The sequence below is a fragment of the Amblyomma mixtum genome, chromosome 3, assembly GCF_055824585.1.
Source record: "Amblyomma mixtum isolate Tamu chromosome 3, ASM5582458v1, whole genome shotgun sequence".
NCBI lineage: Eukaryota > Metazoa > Arthropoda > Arachnida > Ixodida > Ixodidae > Amblyomma > Amblyomma mixtum.
In genome coordinates, this window is record NC_143014.1 from 232,860,025 (window position 1) to 232,878,822 (window position 18,798).

General features: G+C 48.2%; 1 protein-coding gene across 1 annotated transcript in view; it reads right to left on the reverse strand.

Annotated features, from left to right (window-relative positions):
• Window positions 1-4,538: 4,538 nt before the first annotated feature.
• Window positions 4,539-18,798, reverse strand: part of LOC149354021 (uncharacterized) — a 51,877-nt gene continuing 37,617 nt past the window's right edge. Inside the window, exons 4-6 of the mRNA XM_089575905.1 lie at window positions 9,902-10,009; window positions 5,613-5,720; window positions 4,539-4,552 (exon numbers count right to left, since the gene is read on the reverse strand). Of these exons, the coding sequence (XP_089432031.1) occupies window positions 4,539-4,552; window positions 5,613-5,720; window positions 9,902-10,009 (230 nt within the window). The remainder of the gene's footprint in view (window positions 4,553-5,612; window positions 5,721-9,901; window positions 10,010-18,798) is intronic.

The window sequence follows — 18,798 nt, forward strand, 5'->3', positions numbered from 1 at the left end:
GATTTGCTCTAAGAGGTCGCCCTCCTTCTGAACTAATTTTATTGTGTTCACTGTTAATGTATACGCTAATGAATAGCCTTGAACTTGAATGGATGGAATATGGTTTCTTCAATTGACCTGACCTACTGCGACGCAAACGATAACTTGCGCACATTTGAGCCCAGAGCACACGTGTTACGAGTGTTCTCGTGTTGGTCGTGTGCACCCACAGGAGCAAGCTTGGAGCCGTAATGAAGAAAGGCGTGTTACTTGCCTGCAGCGTCGCCACGGACGGCCTTTGTCTGTTGGCCTTTGTCTTTGCCACGTTGCAGGGAAAGAAAATGGAAGCACTGACCATCTTTTCAGGCCTGGGTATGCTGCCGCATCTAATTGCTCATTGCACGTAGTGCGGGCCATGATCCTTACAGTCGCGTTTGACTCGTGCTGCGCAATAGTGGCAAGAACGGTAAGGGGGTATAGGCAAGGTCTCTGCGCGTTTCATGCCTCAGTCATGGAAAGGCATGAGCTCTTTTACCTGCTCAGGAAAACGTCCAACGTGACGTTGGACCTTTCCTTTCACTGGGCCTTTCGTTTTCCTTTTTCAAGATCTGATGCCGAGGCTTAATTCACACGCCAGCGACGGTCACTTTCTTCGATGTCAATGTGTTGTCAAAACTACGCTCGATGGCCATTTGCATTCACTAAAGCTTGTGAACTAGCTCTCCGCAGCCGCTGAAATCGCACACTCGAACTGCGCGGATTCGCTAGGCCCACTCGTCGCGGAACAGGGTCGTCGTCGATTAAAATTTAAAAGTTTTGCAAGTGTTTATCGCTGGTGAGTATTGAAATGTGCACATGAGAAATGTAGCCGCTGGTTTCGTTTATTTCCAATAAGGATAAGGTAGAGACAAGCGCGGATATATTCACACAGTCGCCTCATAAGCATGAAGTTTTTGCTCAGTCGTTAATCTACCGAGTACGTGAAAGGCGACCGTCCGCCGATTGTATTTGTCGGATTCGTTGCCCTGAAAAACATGTCACACTACAACGATCTGCTGCTGTTGGTTGCGCTGATGTGTTCAGCTTAGTGTAACCGCGGCGACCGCCGACGTCGTCGCCGTGTCGTTGCACACTGAAAACTAGCGGATAAAAGTGAAACTCGGTGGCAGCAGCGCCACTGCAGTGCAGCTTGTGAATGTTGAAGCTTTCGAATGCGGTTGGAAATTGTCGAGACTCCAAGTCTCGAAGGCCATTCGATGCTATCTTTCGATACTTTTTGTGTATCGGTATTGGGTATCGCTTGCCAAAAATGAAGGTATCGGAGTATCAGTATCGAAAATACATTTTTAGAGTATCGTGTATTTTAATTATACCCGATTCTCAAAAGAAAGTGAAGAAGCTGCCGCCGATTTTGAGGGCGCTAAGAGTTAGACTTTGGGCCAGAAGCGGTCTCTCAGGCGGTAGCGCACTGATAAAATGGAAAAATTAGGAAGAGACGATGTCAGTGCCGTTGGCCCGGTCAGTGTTCTTCCTCTATGTACGTTGTTTGGGAGATAGACGACGTATATGTTATGGTTCTGCTCACTCGATGACAGAAGGGAGAGGCTCACTGGTATGATGAAAACAAACCCTTTCACCCCTGTTTAAAGCTGCGATGATTGCCAACAGAAATTGAAGGTTTTCGCTTTCGTGCTGAAAAGCTTAGTTTTTTTTGTTTACGTTGTAACCACGATAAAGGTGATGCACTTTTCTACACGCTGGCCAATGGGGTCATCAGCGCCGGCAACGTCAAATGCATCAGCTGACGCATTCCTTCCGCTTGAAGGAGCAAGCTAAAACAAGCCGTAGTTGTCAAATGGCGTCGGCCAATTCCATGACCTGCTTTGCATGGCAATGCAAGGAGGGGACTGTCCCCGACCATGGAGGGAGGGGCTATCCCTTCATCTGGCACTCCCTGCATTGTCACCCTAGCAGGGTCATGAGAATCGGCCGATGCCATTGGCTGGAGGGAGGGGGTCCTTTGACGGGGAAAAGCCGCTTCTTTCTTGAGCTGCATCCGACTATAGTGAAACTTGAGTTTCTTATCTATACCTCCAGGATCACCCAGTCCAGGTGACTTTGCTTTACTTTGAGTGGTTGATAAAAGGCGTCTTCATAAAACAAAACTCGGCAACATGCTCGTCTGGCTCATGTTGAGAGGCTAGACTTTTTTTTAAATGGTTCTGCTTAAAGCTCGGCCGCATCGTGGGGCTTTTTTGGAACGGCGGTTTGAGGAAATGCTGTTACTGCTACCGTTAAGTAAGAAAACATCGAAATAACAGAGATTAGCAAAGTATGTTCACCTAATAACAACTTCTACCCACATTATTGCTCATTGCTTTCCCTTCAAGCTTTTAACGAAGAATGTTCAACTTCAAACGCCTGTTAAACATTGTGCAGGTGAAATAACTGTTCGGCTTTCCCAAGTGCACGGAGCTTGCACTCTTTAGCGCAGGACAAAAACAGGGGCAACCAGTAAATACGGCAGCAACGAACGAAGAGCACCAGAAACACTTTCAAGTTTATTCGCGTAGACAAATGCTCAGAGACCGGTTGGCATGAAGAACATTACCTTAAAAATAGATTTTGCTAGGCTGCTTATGGAAATAATTGTTTCAACGTCCCAATGGCTTTTCTCCTGTGCTGAAGTTTTAACGAGACCAGCTGTGCCAACAGTGGAGTTTAAAGAAATCCATGCGGCCGGATTCGTTTCAAACCTTTCAAATACAGTGCACTCTATCATGTACACTAAAGATTCCAGAAACCACGGATAAATTTGTAAACTTAGCAAATCATATTACCAGCATTATTAGAAGGGTAGCGTATCGGGCTAGTTGGTGCAGTTTTGACATTTTTCGAGGCGCTAAAACAACGTGGACGAAGAAGGAACAGACAGGGACGAGCGCTACTTCCAACTGTTTATTTCGTAAAACCGCAAGTGCTTTAAACAGTTCTCGAACGCTTTTATGACACGGCAGAAAACTGCACGTGCGAGATTACACAGTATAGCTGCCGAGACTAACAGAACCAAGACGATAAGTGCACGATTACGTTGATACCCTGAGGAAGGCAAGGTCTTTTTCTGACAATGAAATAGACGGTGAGCTTACACAAGTGCTACCCAGTGATGCTGTGTTCTGTGCTTCTATGAGCTATGTTCTATGTTATGATGCTGTGCTTCTGTGCTTCTGTGATGCTGTGCTGTGCTTCTGTGCTTCGCGCTCATCCCTGTCTGTTCCTTCTTCGTCCACGTTGTTTTAGCGCGTCGAAAAATGTCAGCATTATTAATATTGACGATTTCAGTCGTGTGTAAGTATCGACGATACAGTATTAAGTATCGGTACAGAAAATCAATTTTGGTTGGGTATCTTGTATTCGTATCAGAAATAACATTTTTGATGGCATCGGTTATCGGTATCGAAGATACATTTTCGAGTATTGTGCCCAGTCTTGGTCAGGCGTGAGCGGTGAAATCCCAGTGAAAAGGGAATTTGTACGTTCAAGGTGCGGAGCTATGCAGAACGCTCAAATTCTGGGATGTGGCGCCGTTTGACTGCTTCCTTGAACTATTTGAGAAGGCTAGTAGAGTAGGGGGAAGATACTATGTCGTGGACCATACAGAACAATCTGTAAATGCTTAAATTGTGGAGGCGGGCTTCAGTCAGCTCCTTCGGCGCCGTCTTCTGGTTAGCAGGCAGTTTAGCAGAAACTCCATGAAAACCTTGCTCCCTGTACTGCTTGCTGCCCACAAGACAGCGTGAATTCTCTCCCTTTTTTTTTGCTGAATTTCAGCCTGAATAGTCGTGATTCTTGAAGCTTCCTACCTTTCGGATCGAAATCGGAGCTTGCACCTATCACAGTCGCGCACTTCTGGAATTAGGGCACTAGTAAACCGCCGCGACACAAGTGTAAATAATGTACTGATGTTACCCCGACGATAAATGATCACATTGTGCAACGCCCAAACTCGCTGACACAGAAAAGTAAACAGAAAAACGTGAACTATGTCGTTTAATACGCAACACTTCTTTCCAGCGCCCTTTGCTCTCGCAGCTAGAGGTGTCACGTGATTCTCCTAGCACGCTCGAGTGGTGGCGCTCGCGCCCACTAAGCCAAACACGCGCAGAGACACGCACGGACAAAAAAAAAAACGCATGTGGAGGAAAGCGAAATGTGAAAAGAAGAAAAGGAAACCTTTTCGTCACAGAAAGATTTTATTTTTGAATCATAAAGTTTTATATCAGTTTATTTGAAATATTGTACACGTAGAAAATGAAAAACGGAATGCTGCGTTTTCCGTGTTTACTATTATTTAGGCTGCAGTTTTACATCTGCGGCCAGGCGCCGTTCAAATAGCGACAACCAGTCTGCGTTCCGACGTTTAGTGTGTTTTGCGTAGAGGGATCAGCTGGAACAACGTGCTTAGTGAAGGCGTTTCAGTTCTGTGTTGACAGGTTTTTAATAGTACCTCGAGTGGTTTTTCTTCCGTGTTATCTCTGTCTGGGGTTGCATTCTCGTCCTCAGCGTTTTGCATCTGCGGTCCCAGAAGAAAGAAACCGAAACAAAGGGAACAGTGAAACAGAACAGAACGTAAAATCGGACTTTCAGTTCGGGCGGCTTGCTAAAAAAAAGACAGGCATATGCATAATTTAAGCACATCCTCTAATATACAACAAAATTGAATCGTGCTAATTCAGAGGCTCGTTGCGCCACCCTCCAAAGTAAAGCTACGACTTTCACAATTGTGGCGTGAAAGGTCTTCCGCTCTGTTTTGCTGCTTACTATGCTAGTTTTCACAGGTTTCATGAGCTGGCAAGGATAACAATGACCCCTACCTCACATCTACGGTGACATGTGGCTAACTCAGTTCAACTATCACTTCATATATTTATGATTTTGGTGTGATAGTTATAAAAAAATGAGGGCAAAATAACTCTAGACGGTAGGAAAAGCAGCGTGGTGTGGCACGGCAGACGGCAGCGGGAACAGCTCTGAGGAAATGGATAACCTCAATTTTTTTTTCATGCACCTTCACTGCCGAGCCGACGCCTCGTTAGGACGATGATTCACACCACATATACCCAGGGCACTGCTTCCGTCAGTTGACCCGAAGATCATGTGATATAGCATCGAATCCCGCCATGCATGCAGGCGCCACAGAGTCAGGTCACATTTGGTCTGCGTAACCCACGTAGCATACCGTTTTTTTTATTTGTGAGGAATCTCAGCTTATTCAAAGTGGGTAAAAATTAGATAACACGGACATTTTGTTTGCGCTTTACAAAGGAAGCGTGATTGCTAGAGCGGTGAAGCTTCGCAGACGACGCCGGCGTGCCAGACTGACCTCAGTGATGTCATGACTGAGGTGGTGTCTACAGAGTCAAATTGTCTTCAGCACTAAGATTCATTTCGGGGCTCGATTACATGGGAGCGGCGCGTATATCGAGAATAGCGTGCGGTAAGAGACTGAGCACTCTGTCAGCGTCATTGCTGTTCCGAACAAAATGAACTGCTTCCGATTTTGTAAGTGGGAAGGCGAAAACTGAAAGCAGAGCGCGTGAGTTTAGTATTGAAACAGACTGAGGGTTCCTCACCTTTCTGCCAGGAGCAGATACAGTGGAACTCACTGCACGACCACTGGAGGCCAGTTTTTGTCGAATACTTTCCTTTGCAGAGCGCCTGGCACACGTCGAGCGTACATTCTGAGGGAAAAAAGGAGACAGAGTTTCTTGAATAATGTACCCCACTGACACGCCCCCCCCCCCCCCCCCCCCCCTTTCTCCATGCAACCATGCCTCCATTCTTCAAAGCACCCTCCAAGTTTTTGACGTGACTATATTGAAAAAAGTGGAGAACAAGGTTGCGCTTGAATTCAGGTAGATACGGTGACTTGCTACATGCTGAAAAGAAGAACGGGCCACAAATACCTCCCGAACGCACTACAGTGATAGTCATTGCAGCAATCGTCACACTTTGGGGGCGGTATCACTTGCTTTTGCAGCGGTATCTCCGTTCATCGTGCGCTGCTGCATGGCCATTTCGAAGTGCATTCGAAGCCGATGGTGCTTCGCTCGGCGAGGTTTCATAAATCGTAGCTCCAGGCTCTTGGGCAGGAGCGAAAACTACACTCGAACTGAGTGAACTAATAAGGGTTGAAGGAAAACCGAATACTAATCAGAAGCTAAACTATTCAGGCTGAGTAGAGCAGAACGTTGGGCCAGTTGGTGTAGCGACATATTAAAGAAAACTGCGCAGAATAACACAAGACGGAGGGAGAAACACGTACACACACGAGCGCAAACTTCCAGCTGTATTTTCGGAAACGATACATCGCCTTAAAAAGCAGAAAGGGCGCAAGCGTACGAGTACAACACATGTGGGAGCACATTACACTGGTACAGCAAATATAGCATTAGTGATAGGCACAAGACAATCCAAACTCAGCGGAAATGCCCAGAAAGCAGGAACACGAAAGCGGGTTATCGGTCACGAAGAAAGTCAAGTTTTTTTTTAGAAGGGCTACCGATGCCTTACTCACGCAGCCTGCAGTACTAGATATCTCGAGGGCCTCCACAATTTCTCGGGCCACCCTATCGGAAGCTCTCCCGATAACCACCGTAGAACGGAGGAGACGGCGGCACTGCTGTTTCTTCTTCTTATTCCTGTCTATGTAGTGTTTGCACTTAAGGCAATGCAATGACAGGTTCGAGCCTCCATTTGAGCCCAAGGAATTAGCATGCTCTTTGAGCCTGTCATTGAGACAGCGCCCTGTCTGGCCTATGTACACAGACCCACAGCTGCGTGGAACCTTATACACCACTCCAACAGTGCAGGGCACAAACTGTGTTTGGTGTTTCGTGACACATTTGTTCTTCATTGCTCTCTTACCCTGACACCTGCTGGTCATGTCGCACAGGCGGGACAATTTCAAAGGAGCTGTGAAAACAACATCAACTCCGAACATGTTGGCCACCCTTTTGACATTGTGCGATAGCTTGTGTACATATGGGAGGACTTGAAAAGGCCTGTTTTCTCTTGGCAGCTTGAGGTGAGGAACATCGACGGGCCTCTCAAGCCTTCTAAATTGTCTAAGCAAAGACTCGGCTACAGAAAGTAATACTGAACTCGGGAATCCGGCTCGCTCCAAACATTCAACCTGGAGGTCAAAACTGGTTTTGTCCCTGTCCGTGCATGACTTTGAAACGGATTCATTCAGGCTGAACGGATTATGAAGGGCAGGTCGACATTGATCGGCACCGCGGCGTTGGCCGTGAGTATTCTGCGCCAGCGTCATGATTAGGATCTGATCAAACCTATTTGAACGAATATTTGCTCGTAATATGGTCTTCAGGAGAGGATGTTTTCCTGATTGCCTAGATAGTTGGATGCACTAAACATTGAAATAATGGTGTAATTATTCATTATCATATGCCCAATCAAAGCCATACGGCTACAAAAGAAAGCTATTCAGCTTTCACAGAAACTTCGAGTTGTTGATCAATTCGGTCTAGCCCGACCATCTGCCAGCCTTGGTGGTAAGGTATAGTTTATAGAGCGACTACCCTGGATAAGCGGTGGTCCCGAGTTTGTTCACCGGACCAGGACGAGTTTTATATAACTACGAAGTTTCTGTGGAAGCTGTGTACCTTCTCCTGTAGCCGCTGGGCTTCGACTGAGTGCATGGTTGCTCATGAGTAATTGCTCTCTTATTTCAGATTAACGCCACACTCAGGGTTTCCTCTCAACACCGGACACACTAAACCTTGGTTTTGACGGACGCACGTTTAGACTGACTGAAGACAGCTAGCTAGTTGGTGGTTTGTAACATTATGACTCATCTTTCGAGTGCGCATAAAACAGAGACCGAAGTGAGAGTATACACCACGTGGTGTTGCACGCTTAGAACCCGATGCTTCGTAATCATACTGTAGGACTTGTAATATCGCCGGTAAATATAAACTCCAGCGCTGCCACTTTTTTTAATGCCACTTGTGCCAGATTTTTGCGTTATGCGGCCACCTTGCGGCTTTCAGCTTTGGGGACGTCTAGAAAGACTAAACTTCTTTTACACTTTTTATATCAAATGCATAATATCTATTTCTACTGAACTCGAACAGTTGGTACTTTTTTTTTGGATGCACATAGCGTCACCTGACCTGCACATGCCATTTTTTCGATGGGCAGTACATGGGAGCATGTCATTATATATTAATGATATCGTCAACCTTCGTCCAGCAGACAACATTATAATCTATGCAGACGATACTAACGTATTTTTTTCAGGGCAAGATAGTAATATTTTGCAAGCAGCCTCCAATAGTTGGTTATCCCAATTGTCTGTTTGGTTAAAATCAAATAGGTTAGAGCTTAATGTCAGGAAAACAAAGTACATACTGTTTAGAGCCAAAAAAGGAAGTTCCGAACAACTTCCAAATTCACTTCGAACAAGCTCCTATAACTCGTGTCAGCTCTACAATGTTCCTTGGAGTCATTTTTGAAGAACATTTACTCTAGACAGATCATGTAAACTACGTTTGCACTAAAATGGCTCGCTCTGTTGGTATCCTAAATAAATTTCGCACAATACTGCCTCGAAAATTCAAACTACAAATTTATTTCTCTCTAGTCTTTTCGCATGTACAATATTGTTTGTTGATCTGGGGAACGACTACCTCAACCAATCTTGTGAAAGTACTTACTTTACAAAAAAGAGCTGTACGAGCGATTGATAATTTACATTACAGTGAGAGCACAGGTCCTTCCTTCCTCAACCATAGACTGTTAACCATCACGGCGGCTTACCACAAGAAGCTTGCTGTTTATATCAGAAACCTTATGAAAGGAAACTGGCAGACTTTCGAGAGCACATATTTAATTGCCCAAACAGCATACAGTCTTAGGCACCCTCAATACCATGCATCAAAATCCCGTACAAACTATGGGTTCCAAAAACTAACTCACATAATTCCTCATACATTAAACACCTATCCATATTTAACAGAATTGTCACTACAAAATAAGTCCGAGGTCAGATTTAGGAAAACTGTTCATGAATATTTTTGTTATAGCTAGTTGTGGTGTGTTTCTACCTAATCAGTTTCTGTCTTTGTTATGTTTTGATCTTAGTTTGTTGTGCTTAGCTCTATGCATGCCTGATCTCTGTTTTGTTGTCAATATATCCGCTGTTTTTCTAGTTTCTGTTACTTATAGAAACTTTGTACCATTGCCAAGTGCCACTTTGTTTTGTTTTTTTTTACATGGGGAGAGCAGGCCTCTGTCAGGCGCTACTAGGCGCCTTTAGCTTGCTCTCCCTTGTTTGCAGTCTCTGTACTGGCCAAACAAAACCAATAAATGAAATGAAATGTAGCAACTCTGAGCGTTAGTCGCACTCGAAATACTAAAGCGAATAGATGGTCTACAGTGGGCACTGAAAGTGCTCGCGCTGTATGGCTGTTCCCAGTCAACCTCGTGTCAGGTGTCATGTCAAGAGGCATAAAATCTGGATCTCCGCTGTTAAGCGTACGCACGTTAGCGTCAAATGAAACGCGTACAAGAGTTGAAACGCGAGCAAAAACAATCAAAACTCATAGGGGCTGGAGAGGAAATATAGGGGTCGCCTCTGGCCAAAGAGCGGTCTTGACGTCTTCGATGCGAGAATTAACTGCTCTAGTATTCTGCCTCCTTAGAGCAATATCTCAGTTCTGCAGTTCGAGTTTCAATTCCTTTCTTCGCGTTTCATTTGACGCTTATAGTACTCTGCGAATAATGCAGCGGAATGTCCGTTAATGCGCCGCCTGTTTTCACACTGTAACATGCTTTTAACAATGGTCACAGTGGGGTAGGGCAAGAAGGTATGGTTCGAGCCCACGACGTGTCTACTCACTGGTTGCCCATGTGCAGCGACAGACGTACTCCTGGCACTCCGATGTGAGGTTCTGCTTGTCGGAGTGCTTAGCCTTGCAGGCCTCTTCACACTTCTCTTTCTGGCATACTGCGGTGTGGAAGAGAGAAAGAATAGTGGGAGAATTTAGTAACTATGGGTACTAAACACCCACGGTAACGCACGGCCGTTTAACCATCCATCTTGCGGCACCGATGGCCAAGTAGTTTGAGCATCAGCCTTGTGTGAGGAGCGTGCAGGGTTGGATCGCCAGTGCCACCGGGTGCCCACCCACCAGCTCAGCAATGGCCTGGCGCTCGGCAACTCAGGGTTGAAATGCTTGGAAAATTGGCCATTGACCCCGTCTCCTGTAGACCAAGAACACCTTGTGCCACGTCGTTCTTTGGCCAAACTGACCTTGAGCCGTTAAAGATCATTCATCGTCATTGTCCATCAATTCATACCCAACCATATGGAACACAATGACGTCATTGTTTTCAAACGAGCAAAGTTTGGCACTCTGGCTAATCAGTCTGGAGAGATGTCATGACAACAAGCGTGACGCCACTCCATTCTGACTAAGCAGTCTCGTGCTGTCGTGACGGCACTCGTACGACGAGTCAGTGTGGCGTATCGTCATGCCGTCATGCGTGACGTCACTCTATTGTGGCCAATCAGTATGCTGCATCGTCATGACGTCGTACGTGACGTTACTACATTTCGACCGATCAGCGTGATGCCTTGCACCTGGTGCTCTACGCCGACGACGACGCAACACCAGGAAGCGTGCTCTTAACAACTTTCGTTGTAAAATACATGAGCGATACATCTAATGAAGCGTCCCTGGCAAGGTGCATCTGATGCCAGCGATGAAGTACGAAGTGACGTTCTCAAGCATGCCGCCACTCACTCACACTCACTCACTCACAAACCCACCCACCCACCCACCCACTAACTCACTCACTCACTCACTCACTCACTCACTCACTCACTCACTCACTCACTCACTCACTCACTCACTCACTCACTCACTCACTCACCCACCCATCCATCCACCCACCCACCCACCCACCCACCCACCCACCCACTCACTCACTCACTCACTCACTCACTCAAACTCAAACTCACTCACTCAAACTCACCCACTGACTCACTCACTCGCTCACACTCACTCACTCAAACTCACTAACTCAAACTCACTCACTCACTTACTCACTCGCTCACACTCACTCACACTAACTCACTCACCCACCCACCCACTCACTCACCCACTGACTCACTCACTCGCTCACACTCACTCAAACTCACTCACTCAAACTCACTCACTCAAACTCACTCACCCACTGACTCACTCACTCGCTCACACTCACTCAAACTCACTCACTCAAACTCACTCACCCACTCACTTACTCACTCGCTCACACTCACTCACTCACACTAACTCACTCACTCACCCACTCACTCACTCACTCACTCGCTCAAACTCACTCACTCAAACTCACTCACCCACTGACTCACTCACTCACTCACTCACCCACTCACTCACTCACTCACCCACTCACTCACTCAATCGCTCACACTCACTCACACTAACTCACTCACTCACCCACTCACTCACTCACTCACTCACTCACCCACTCACTCACTCGCTCAAACTCACTCAAACTCACTCACTCAAACTCACTCACCCACTGACTCACCCACTCACTCACTCAAACTCACTCAAACTCACTCACTCAAACTCACTCACCCACTGACTCACTCACTCGCTCACACTCACTCACTCAAACTCACTCACTCACCCACTCACTTACTCACTCGCTCACACTCACTCACTCACACTAACTCACTCACTCACTCACCCACCCACTCACTCACTCACTCACTCACTCACCCACTCACTCACTCACTCGCTCAAACTCACTCCAACTCACTCACTCAAACTCACTCACCCACTGACTCACTCACTCACTCGCTCAAACTCACTCCAACTCACTCAAACTCACTCACCCACTGACTCACTCACTCACTCACTCACCCACCCGCTCACTCACTCACTCACTCACTCACTCACTCACCCACTCACTCACTCACTCACTCAAACTCACTCACCCACTGACTCACTCACTCGCTCACACTCACTCACTCAAACTCACTCACCCACTCACTCAATCGCTCACACTCACTCACTCACTCACTCACTCACTCACTCACTCACTCACTCACTCACTCACTCACTCACTCACTCACTCACTCACTCACTCACTCACTCACTCACTCACTCACTCACTCACTCACTCAGTTATTCACAGGATGCAATTGGCCCCGTTTCGAGAAAGCAACACAGGTGGACTTTCGTCCAGAACGCAGAGGCGGAGCTGCGCCAAATCCTATGCGAATTTGCAAGATTCAAGCTGGAGTCCAGGCTCAATTCCTGTATGGTCGAGCAGCATGCGAGAAGACATGAAACAATTTCGTGAGAATTTGGCATTACTACGTGCGATGATTTAGATGCAGCGTTGAATGAGCGGGAGGCCTGAGGCCAGCTGGGTATTCCTGTCTGGGTCTGAGGACAACTAGCGATTTTTGCAATCTTCAGTGCGCATGCGATGTTTTCTTGGGGGGCACGAATTAACGGCAGGATGCCTTTTTATTCTTTGAAATAATAATTTGTTAATGAAGTCAAACTGAGAGGATTATAGGCTTGAATACATTGAGAAGTCCGTCTTGCGTCTGCTTCGTCATCTGAGTTGTTGGTTCGTCTTTCTTAGCTAGGGCTGCCAGATGACTCCGCTCTTTCCGCTGCGCTCGCTCGCTAACCTTCAGCCATTCTGGCTTCAAAAACATCCTTGTTTTCGTCCGTGGTCGCCATGACGGTCCTAACAATGGTTTAGTTGACCGTGGCTCAGGGTGAAGTCCCCACAAGACTTTATCGCACTTTTTGCCGAAATATTTCACGTAAGGTATAGCTTCACGTACTCTGTTAAGCTGTCCACGATGACAAGAATGTACTTGTATCTTTTTTTGATCCTCAAAAGTGGGCTTAGGTGACCGGCATGAGCGATCTCAAACTGTTGTTGCCCAAGGGGAACCAGATGCAGAAGTTTCTTTTCTTTTCCGCTTGACACCTTGAAGATGAGGCACTCAGAGCGCCGTCGCTGAAACCCACCATCAAGAAGCAAAACGCGGCACTCGACCAAAGAGGCATGAAGATGAGGGCGCCGCGGCCAAGCCTGAAGCTATGCCATATGTGCACAATGTTTCACGCAATCTGAAGAAAGTGGCTAACAGACACAAGGTGCCGCTGGTTTTCAGCCCCTAACAAGGTGTCAAAATTTAAACCCCGAATTTGTGGCGCTGCCCCCGGCGGCAAGGTAAAGCATCAGACAGCCTACGTCCACTGCGTGGAAGGAGTGGTATACGAGATACCCCTGTCCTGTGAGATGTCATATATAGGACAAACGGGGTGATGCGTCAACGACTGCCGTAGGGAGCACGGCAAAAGAGTAGACATTAATCAAGATAAATATGCCAATTTGGTCGTGCATGTTAGCATGTGTAAGTGCGAGCCTCGACTGGAAAGGACGAGAAATCTAGGCAGAAGCAAAAGCATGCAGGCGGCGGTTGTGTTACAAGCCTTTCACATAAACAAAAAAGCAGCCCTGTGCGTTAGCCATTGTTCGACCAACTTGCACGCGGCAGAGTTTGACTTTCTATGCAGACACGAGAATGCGTTGTGATAAATGTCAGCAACGATAAGGCACAGAAAGTGTGAAAGTTAATGTAGCTCGATGCTATAAATATATGTGCTTCACTTTCGGAATAAACAGTTGGAAGTTGGCGCCTGCCCTTCGTCTCCTCGTATTTTTTGCATGTACTCGTAGCGCCATGTCTTTTTCAAAAACGCAAAACCAACTCGCCCGGCAACATACGTTACTCAGGCACCCAGAGCATCATCTGAACTGCATGCTCACGGACGTATCTGCGCGCCCCCAGTAACCAGTGTGTTTCGCTGATCATTGCAGTTGCCCGATAAAGCACGAATTGGCCTTCCAGGTCCTGAAACTTAACACACACGCACATTCGCATGAATTCTAGGATACCTAAAGAGACCTTTTTTTTTTTTTTAAATTTGCCTCCGTTTCGCTAAACGGTCGTCCTTCGTTCAGTACGATCGCACGACTTCTCGCGATGGGTAGCGTAGTGATCAGATGAATTTCTTCGTCTGACCTGTGAATTATCAAAGCTTGGTCCTGCAAGCTGATCGCCCACCATATGTCCAGTTTGTTGGCGATTGCGTAATCCGAAGGATCGCGTGGGTCTTCAACTGCAGTGCGACTCACTGCTTCAGCGCGTTCCATTTTCGATCCTGGTTGGTGGCGCATATCCGAGTTATACTCCCGAAGAATGTCAAACCATCTTGATATCTGCGGCTTGAATGCCGTCATGGCATTCAGGTAGATGAGTGCATGAAAAGGTGAACCCGATGCCAATTAAGAAGGGTTGTAGACTCTCGACGGTCCATGCGACGGCTAGCAGCTCCAACTTGCTCGAATGATAGAAGATTTCATATGGGCTGGTCTCCTTGCTGACGTAGTGGACAGAATACAGGACATTGTTGTCATCTGCTTGAAGAATGATGCCCACTAACACGTTAGCACAGGCGTCGGTGTGCACTTCTGTTCTCGCCTTCGCATTGTGCAGCTGCAGCTGTGAACGCAATGTCAGCACGCTCTTCAGGGTCTGAAATGCGCCCGCTTGATCCTCGTAACGGCGAAATACTTCTACTTTTAGAATAAACCGACTCAGTGGCTTGCTCGGCGCTGTGCAGTGCGGGTCTAAGCGTCTGAAGGAGCTGCTGAGTCAGGTGAATCGACGTCCCTTGGCACTGAGAACTCGTTCACTGTTTTTGCCTTGTCATTTCCCGGTCTTACGCTGCCTTTTCTGCTTGTTGGGTAGGGTTTAGAAGTAACCGGTATGCTTCCTTCTTTCAATACTATGCCCATCTTGACGAGACTGGAGAACCCTAGCTTATCAATGTTCACTCAGAAGAACTCTCGGGGCTGGTTGAGGAGTTTTAGTGTAGCTTGACGTTCTTCAGCTGTCACGGTGTCAAGTGTGGGAACGTCCTTTTCTTGTATGGTAGCGGCGCTTGCCGTCTTCAGGCGCGTTGTTTTACTCATTGTATTTAGCCCAGCTGTGTCTTATTTTCGCTTCTTCCACTCGACCCAGGCTCGCCCTTTGAGAACCTTCAGGCATTTGAAAGTGTTTGCTACAAGTACACTGAGCTCTTTGTGGGCAACATGAAACACTCTACCAGTCATCGTTCACTTTCGCTGAAACAGGACGTGTCTCTCTCTTAAGGTCCGCACTTGCCATATTGAAATTCACTGAACGCGGCTCGAGGGATACGCCGTTCTTGGTCGTCATTTTGATGGCTTGGTTTTGGATGAAGGGTTCGAGAGGCTCGAAATATCTCGTCTCTTATTCATGATATTGAAGGTGCCGTCTACCTTGACGTAGACGATGTGACGTAGGCGATGATGACGGAAAAGTACTGGGTTGTGTCTGGCACGACATGAATCACAACGTTTTCGCCGCTCACGCCGTCTATCTGTATTGTCACTTTGAACCTTGTGTCACCACTTCCCGCACTTCAGCGTGCGTTCCCAGACAACCTTAGAGCGTGGGGGGTGGTAGCGGTATCGGACTCAAAGGAGATGCCCTCGACTCAGCGCAAGCTCATCCAGAGACCAGCTACCAAGTGACAGGGGGCTATTTGTTTGATGCCCAGCTTTCACCGGTCACAAGCCAGGGAATGGGTCAGAGCCAAATGTTCACAAAAAAAAACAAAGTTTATACAGCAAAGAGACGATATAAATGATTTACAATCACTCGTACAAGCACATACAAAGTGAGTTACAATACAATGCAACTCGTGCAAAGTGACACTCGAGAGAGATTACAATACAAAAGATTTATTGCACCGAAAGTGCACTAACTTAGGAGAGAGGCAAACAAACAAAACACAGTTTGTTCACCGGGCACTGCGACAGACCGACGACCAGAGGTTCGCTGCGGAGCAGTCCCGCAGGCTGGCGTACACTGCCTTCCTGGTCCGCGGCTAGGCGAGTGGTGTTGACCCGGGAGTCGAGCGGGCGCGCTTCTCTGAAGCTTGAACTGCGGCTCGGGCTGACAGACAACGGTCAACGTCCTTCATTTATATGTGCGCTCCGCGTCTGTTTGTTCTTCACGCCAAGGCAGGCGCGCACTTACACTCGGTATCAGCTGTGCAATTTCCTTCTTGTCGCGCCGGGCGTGCGTCCTCATTGGTCAGACGCGAAGACTGGCTTCTAGAAGCTTCGAGATCTTTCTTGAGCTGCGCCGCCGCCGGCGCACGAGTGAAGGGGAGAAGGCATCATTTAGCACGCTCAAGGCTGCGCCCTCTCTGTAAGAACTGAGTAGAAATTACTCCAACATTCTCGAACCAAAGGCGCGCTGACGTCGTTCCCTTGGGGCCGTGCCGGCAAGTGAGGTGGAGGAGACAGCAACACATACACGATTAGGCGCTCTCCGGGGTTTCTTTTTCCCCTGTTCTAAAGGCGCGCGCTGGCGAGATTGCTTCTGCGCGGCGTTTTACGAATATGCATCGAATTTGGTGACACTTTGAAGTACATTTGTCAGTGCTTTGGCCGTATTAATGCAGCTGCAGGTTATCTGTTTCGAAGCAAGAGCAACAACCCATGGTGTCAGGTGGTGCTTTGTTCGTGCAGACTGAGCCTGTGGTGTCCACCTGCTCATCGAAGCACATGTGCTTGATCACTGCAGTCTTCCCGCACTTTATGGTGAACTGCTCGTCACTCTACGCGGACACGTAGTGTGGTAGCTGCCCAGCCCCCCGCTTAACGATTGATTCGTTGCTGGGGTGAACAGACATTGGACAGAGCCTCAGGACATTTTTGGCAGCAGCGGCTGTACCGACCGGTTCACTAAATCTGCGCATCTTACACACAGGACACCACCCGCTTTCCCGGTGGCTTTGGTCTGCATCTTCGGCGGATCACCGTTGCACGTGCCGCATCTCCGACTATCGCACGTATCGCCGCTCATCTATAAACTGTCGTGGCCTCCAGTGTGACGTCAGCGAGCCGTGGACCAGGATTGGCTGCCGTAAAGAGGCACCGACTACAAAAGGACTGCACCTCGCAGCTGATCGTCATTTGGCAGCAGCGGCTGTACCGACCGGTTCACTAAATCTGCGCATCTTACACACAGGACACCACCCGCTTTCCCGGTGGCTTTGGTCTGCATCTTCGGCGGATCACCGTTGCACGTGCCGCATCTCCGACTATCGCACGTATCGCCGCTCATTTATAAACTGCCGTGGCCTCCAGTGTGACGTCAGCGAGCCGTGGACCAGGATTGGCTGCCGTAAAGAGGCACCGACTACAAAAGGACTGCACCTCGCAGCTGATCGTCATTTGGCAGCAGCGGCTGTACCGACCGGTTCACTAAATCTCGCATCTTACACACAGGTTTGTGCAATCATTTGTAACCAATTTTTATTTTTTTTCTTTCTGCCGCTGCTGCCAAGCTCTTGTACGTGTTTGCTGAACTGCTAATTTGAAATGCCTACTGAAGTGACAAAGCTGTTGAAAGATTTTAAACAGGAAATGCGAGATATGCGCAGTGCACTAGAGAAAGAGCTTCGAAAGGAATACAAAGAACTGAAAAAATCCATTGATTTCTTTAGTGAACAGTTTGATGCTATGGCTGAGCGCTGCGCAAAACTAGAAAAGCAAAACTCAGCGCTAAAGAAAGAAAATACCGAACTATCACAGGAATGCACAGGACTGAAACAACAACTATCTGATCTTGAAGACCGGGTGACAAACCAAGAACAGTACTCGAGGAACCGGAACATTGAGATTAAAGGCGTTCCGGTCAGCGACGACGAGAACGTACCTTCAATCTTGAGCAAACTAGGAGACGTCATAAGCGAACCCATTTCTGATTCCGATGTAGAAATGTGTCATCGTGTGCCAAGGAAAGACAAAGGATGCCCTAACATTGTCGTGCAGTTCCGCTCTCGTGCGAAACGGGAAGCGGTGATTGAAAAGGCCAGGAAAAATCGAATTTATACCTCTGATTTTGGTTACCGTAGAGCTGTGCACGGGCTCGGGCCGGCCCGAAAGCCCGTACCCGGCCCGGCCCGCGGGCCGGGCTCGGGCCTTGCGGAAGTCTATTCACCCGGGCCCGGGCCGGGCTTGGGCCACGCGGTATATTTGTCTCGGACGGGCCGGCCGGGCTTCGCGATCGCGATTGCTCCTGCGTGGCTCCAGCCGCCCTACTATTGCAAGGTTCGAAACTAATCTCCACATGAGTGGTCTCACGAGCCCGGATGACACTGCACAAAGGAAGGTGAGGTGTGTCGAACCGAAAGCACTGGCAAAAGTACCCTCCGCCACGCGTTGACGGGGGCCGGGTGGGAGGGGTGGGGGGGGGGGGGGGTCATTACCACACGTACGGGACAACAGGGTTCTCGCTCGTGTGGCAACAACGACGTGTTGTGACCATTATCTCCTTGCTCGCCATGGTTACCTGCGTCAGCGCATAGTTTAGTTGCCGTCACGTGAATGCACGGAGGTCGCGCGACTCGATTCGTCACGGAGGGCAGCGAAATCGGGTATCAAACATATGTCGCTGGCGACTCATTGGGGTCGCCCCCTCCGTGACCATTCGAGTGCCTCCGAGAGTCACCAGAGTGAAATTATATCTTTCTGTTTCATCGTCACTTCAATTTCAGTTTTGCAGGTTGGGCCGGGCCAGGGTCGGGCCTTAACTCGGGCCGGGCCCGGGCGGGCTTAGGTTCCTTCAGTGTCGGGCCGGGCCGGGCCTCC